The following is a 4,968-nucleotide window of genomic DNA, read 5'->3' as shown; positions in this document are numbered from 1 at the left end:
CGTTACAATATTTCCCGCTTTGTCACGGAGACGTTTGTCCGGGTGTCGGAGGTCAGAGCCCAGTGTGCTGGGGTTGGGGGGGAAGGGGAGTGGGGATGTGGAGGGGTTGGGGGAAAAGGGAGGGGTCAGCGGGTGGGTGGGGAGTGGAGGGCTGGGAAGAATGGGTGGAGGGGAAGGGGGGCTCCTGGGCCCCACTGTCCCGGGGTGGGGGGGGGGGGCTAGGAGGCGGCCAGCGTGCTGGGGTTGGGGGGGGAGGGAGGGGTGAGGAGAGCAGCGGATGGGTGGGGAGTGAGGGGAAGGGGGGCTCCTGGGTGGGGGGAGGGCTAGGAGGCAGCCAGCACGCGGAGCAGCAGCAGAGTGAGGACAATGGTGAGGCGGAGGTGGTCCCGGCTTGGGCTGCTTCCACTCACACTGCGCTCCAGCTTGGGCAGCGACGGCTTCAGCTCGTCTGTCACGCGGCAGGGGGAGAGAACACAAGGAAAGAGGCGGGTGCAGGGGGCAAGGTGTGTGAGGAGCAGGGAAGAAAAGAGGAAATATGGGGAGGGAGAGGAGGTGAATGAAGAGGACAAAAATGGGGAGGGATGGTGGGAGTGGAAGGGGCAGGGGGAGAGTGGGAGGAGGAGGACAGGGGGGCAGGGGTAGAGTTAAAAGCCAAGTTTCTGTAAGATCCCACAACTCACACCCCCCCCCATGTGATCCCACCCACTCTCCTCAGGAGGTCAAGGCTGCCCTTTCCCACCCCAGGGGCAGAGATCATCAGGGAATGACCGCCTGCTTGCCCCCAACGGGGTGATGTCCTCTGACCTCCACCCTCCCTCCACCACTGATGGCCCTACTTTCAGCTGAAGCCCCTCTCTGTGGCTTCTAACCTCCACTGCACCTCCTCCTCTGACCTCTAACCCCAACCAGCCCCTCTCTCTGACCCCTAAACTGCCCTAAGGCCACTCCCCTGACTGCTGACTCCCTCCCCAAACTCCAATCCCCACTCTACGCTCCTCACCCCCGACCTCCCACCAAACTCCCTTGACCCCAGGTGGTGGCGGGGGAAATCAATGGGATAACCTCTGACCCCCCCACCTTGGTCGCTCCCTCCAACACTCACCAAGGTCTTTCATGCTCTTCACGTCATGACCCACCGTCAGTGGTGGGGGGGTCGGGTTCAGAGTCTCACTGGGGTGCGGAGCTGGTGGGTGGGGGCAAAGGTAGAAGGAGTTAAAATTAGCAAGTCATATTGCAGTTGTATAAAACTTAGGAATTGGTTTATCATTGTCTCCTGTACCGAGCTGTACCGGGTGCCGATGCTTTTTCTGGGTCAATGGGATGGGGGGGGGGGATTGTTGCTTGCTAACACTTACATGTGGGAGGGGAGTGTGGGGGGGGGGCTTTGGCATTCTAACATTTGACCGTCGTTCATTCTTTGGGGCACTCCTCTGTTTTTGTGGATGTTTGTGAAGAAAAAGAATTTTCAGAATGTATATTGTATACATTTCTCTGACATTACACACAGTGAAAAGCTGGTCTTGTGTACTGTTCATGCAGGTCAGATCATTGCATGGTGCATTGAGGCAGAACAAGGTAAAACAATAACAGAATGCAGAATAAAGTGTAACAAAAACGTGTGGGGTAAACGATAAAATGCAAGATTACGAAGAGGAAGATTGTGAGGCCAAGGTCAGGCCAGGTTTGGAGTACTGTGTGCAGTCTGGTTGTCCCATCACAGGAAGGGTGTGGAGTCTTTGGAGAGGGTGCAGAAGTTCGGTCGCAATGAAGGGTCTCGGCCTGAAAAGTCGACTGTTCACTCTTTTCCACAGACGCTGCCCGACCTGCTGAGTCCCTCCAGCATTTTGTGTGCATTGCCCTGGATTTCCAGCATCTGCAGAATCTCTTGTGCCTGCCTGGATTAGAGAGTGTGAGCTACAAGCAGAGGTTGGACAAACTTGGGTTGTTTTCTCTGGAGCAGTGGAGGCTGATAGAGTTACGAGAGGTAGAGACAGAGTGGAGAGCCTCTTTCTCCCAGGGCTGGGATGTCTACTATCAGAGGACGTGCACTGAAGTGAGAGGGAGTAAGGTCAAAGGGGATGTACGGTGTCTGGAATGTGCTGTCGGCAACTATTAACGGCTGCAGGAAAGGTTTACGTGGCCTGAAACTGCGCGGTATTTAATAAAACACAACCCCAGCTAGCAGCAACGAAGGAGCCTTTCAGCTACCGAGTGGCCGTCTGCCTGTGTAGCTTAGAGAGGGCAGTGACCACCAGGGGTGAGCTGCTTAAGGGGCACATGGATGTGGTTGGAACGGGGAGACGTGGATCACGAGCACTCCCAACGGATTTTGGTTAATTTGCTGGAGGAGGGTGTGAGGTATGGGAGGTGGATTGGTGGGGAGCAAGGATGGTGGATTGAGGTGGGGGAACGGGAAGGAGTGGGAAGGGGCTGTGGGGATTGGGTGTGAAGAGCTACGGGGATGTGATCGTCCCAGTAATATAGGCTGAGGATTCCAGACAGCACCGAGCTGTGAGTAGGGCAACCTAATCAGATCCCTCCGAAGGTAGCCCCTTCCAATTACCCTGATCTTGTCGTGAGGGACCTGATTATGGGGGCTCGCCGTGCATCAGGACACAGAAAGCCTCTCGTTTTTTGTGAGGGTACTGGGCTGGCCCCAGGAAGGAGAGCAGAAGGATGTGAACCCTTGATAGGCATGTTCTCAGCTGGGCAGCCCCAGAAAACCAGAGGAACATGAGAGAATGCAGAGTGGTGGACCCCACTCCCCCCATCGGTCGTATCTATAGGAGACGCTGCCTCAAAGCCACGTCCATCATGAAAGATCCCCACCATCCGGGCCAGGCCATCTTCTCACAGCTCCCGTCGGGCAGGAGGTACAGAAGCCCGAGTCCCACACCACCAGGGTCAGGAACACCGACTTCCCTTCAACCGTTCGGTTCCTGAACCGACCGGCACCACCCCGGTCACCACCTCGGTACAGAAACACTCTTTGCACTACAACATTCTAATTGTGTTTCCTTGTAAAAATGAGGTTATTATGCCTTTTGTGAGCACGTTGTGTATCTGATGCAGTGAGCCTGTGATGCTGCCACAGGTTCTCCATCGTATCACACACAGACTTGTGCAGACGACAATAAACCCGACTTTGAGATACTCACAAGTGGCACAGCAGACAAAAACCTTCAACCTCAGGCATGTCCGTCCATGGTGGTGTGTCGGTGTGGCTGAGGGGGCCGGACAGGGAGAGGGAGAGGGGGAGGGGGAGGAGAGGAAAGGAGTGGGGAAAGAGAGAGAGGGGGAGGAGGGAGGGGGATGAGGGAGAGAGGGGAGGAGGGAGAGGAAGGAGGAGAGAAGGGAGGAGAGGGGAATGAGGAGAGGGGAGGGGGTGAAAGGGGGAGAAAGGGAGAGTGGAGGTGTGGGGAGAGAGGGGAGGAAGGGTGAGGGGTAAGAGGGAGGGGAGAAGAGAGGATAGGGGAGAGGAGAGGGGAAGAGAGAGAGGGGAGAGGGAGGGGAAGGGAAAGAGGGGGAAAAGAGAGGGGTGAGGGAGAGGGAGGGAGGGGGCAGAGAGGGGAAGGAGAGAGGGGGAAGAGATGTGGAGAGAGAGGGTGGAGAGAGATGAGAGAGGGGGAGAAAAGGAGAAGGGGAGAGAGAGATAGCTGTGACCCCCATTAAGTACACAATATACCCTCAAGCTCCCCTTTCATTCTCTCAGCCCTGTGCCCCCTCACCAGATCCACATCCCTTCCCTCTCTTTCATTTCACATCCCCTTGACAGCCTCTTCCCTCCCTACCTCTTCAAGCTCTCCTTCCCCCTTCCTGGTCTCCCCCTCCCTCTCAGAACTCTTTCCCTAATCAGCCCTCGACTCTCCACTTCACTTTCCCTCCCCGCTCAAAATCTCACCCCTCCCCATATCTCATTCCCTCCTCATCTCTCAACCCTCATCCTCACCTTCCTCCTCCCTACTCTCCCCTTATCTCCCCTCCCTTACTCCCCTTTTCTTCTCACCTCTCCCCTCAATCTGCACTTCCTGTCCCCACTCCTTATTCCCCCACTTCATTCTTCCTCCCTCTCCTCTCATCTCCCCTCGTTCCCTCTCCCCTTCACTCACCCATCATCCCTCTTCCCTCGCTCCCCCTCCTCCCTCCCTTTAAACTCTCCCACCTTCCCTCTCCCTTCCCCACTGCCCATCCGCTCTCCCCTCACTCCCCTCGGCCCCCTCCCTCTGCACACTCACAGATGTAGTAGTACTCCTGCCCCACGTGAAACTCGTATCCGAGGGAGAAGGCGCTGTAGCGCTGGAATTTCTCGGAGAACTTGATGGGGTTGTGTGGAGAGTGCGATGGACTGCACTCCCAACGCTTGAAGCCCAACTTGTGGTTACAGGTCTTGTAGCCTTCGTAGTTCACCATGTAGAGCACGTAGCTCTCGGACCGGTGGTGGGACACGGAGCCATTGTAGTGTGGACAGTAAATGTCCAAGTAATCGTTCACGTTCACCATCACCGTGTACGCTTCAGACTTCAACCTACGCAGGGAGAGAGGGCAGAGACACACTCAGCATGGGCAATAGACCGAAACCCCTCCCCAGAGACCCTCAAAGAGAGGGGGCAGAGAGAGACACTGGTAATATACTGACCCTCCCCAGAGACCCCCAAAGAGAGGGGCAGAGAGAGAAACTGGTAATATACTGAAACCCCTCCCCAGAGACCCTCAAAGAGAGGGGGCAGAGAGAGAAACTGGTAATATACCGAAACCCCTTCCCAGAGACCCTCAAAGAGAGGGGGCAGAGAGAGAAACTGGTAATATACTGACCCTCCCCAGAGACCCCGAAAGAGAGGGGGCAGAGAGAGACATTGCTAATGAACCAAAACCCCTCCCCAGAGACACCCAAAGAGAGGGGGCAGAGAGAGACACTGGTAATAGACCAAAACCCCTCCCCAGAGACCCCCAAAGAGAGGGGGCAGAGAG

At 56.2% G+C, this 4,968-nt stretch overlaps 1 protein-coding gene across 1 annotated transcript; it reads right to left on the bottom strand.

Moving 5' to 3' along the window:
* Nucleotides 1-54: 54 nt before the first annotated feature.
* Nucleotides 55-4,525, bottom strand: LOC132387267 (ephrin-A3-like; the record flags this gene model as incomplete). Its single annotated transcript, XM_059959618.1, has 4 exons — nt 55-448; nt 1,103-1,183; nt 3,159-3,224; nt 4,236-4,525. Coding segments are annotated over 4 exons (562 nt in total), but the record flags the coding sequence as incomplete, so codon positions are not given.
* Between the last annotated feature and the right edge of the window lie 443 nt (nt 4,526-4,968).

This window comes from Hypanus sabinus, unplaced genomic scaffold (genome assembly GCF_030144855.1).
Source record: "Hypanus sabinus isolate sHypSab1 unplaced genomic scaffold, sHypSab1.hap1 scaffold_1675, whole genome shotgun sequence".
In the NCBI taxonomy this organism is placed as follows: Eukaryota; Metazoa; Chordata; class Chondrichthyes; order Myliobatiformes; family Dasyatidae; genus Hypanus; species Hypanus sabinus.
Note: the sequence above shows the minus strand (reverse complement) of the source record. Positions and strands in the feature narration are given on the sequence as shown.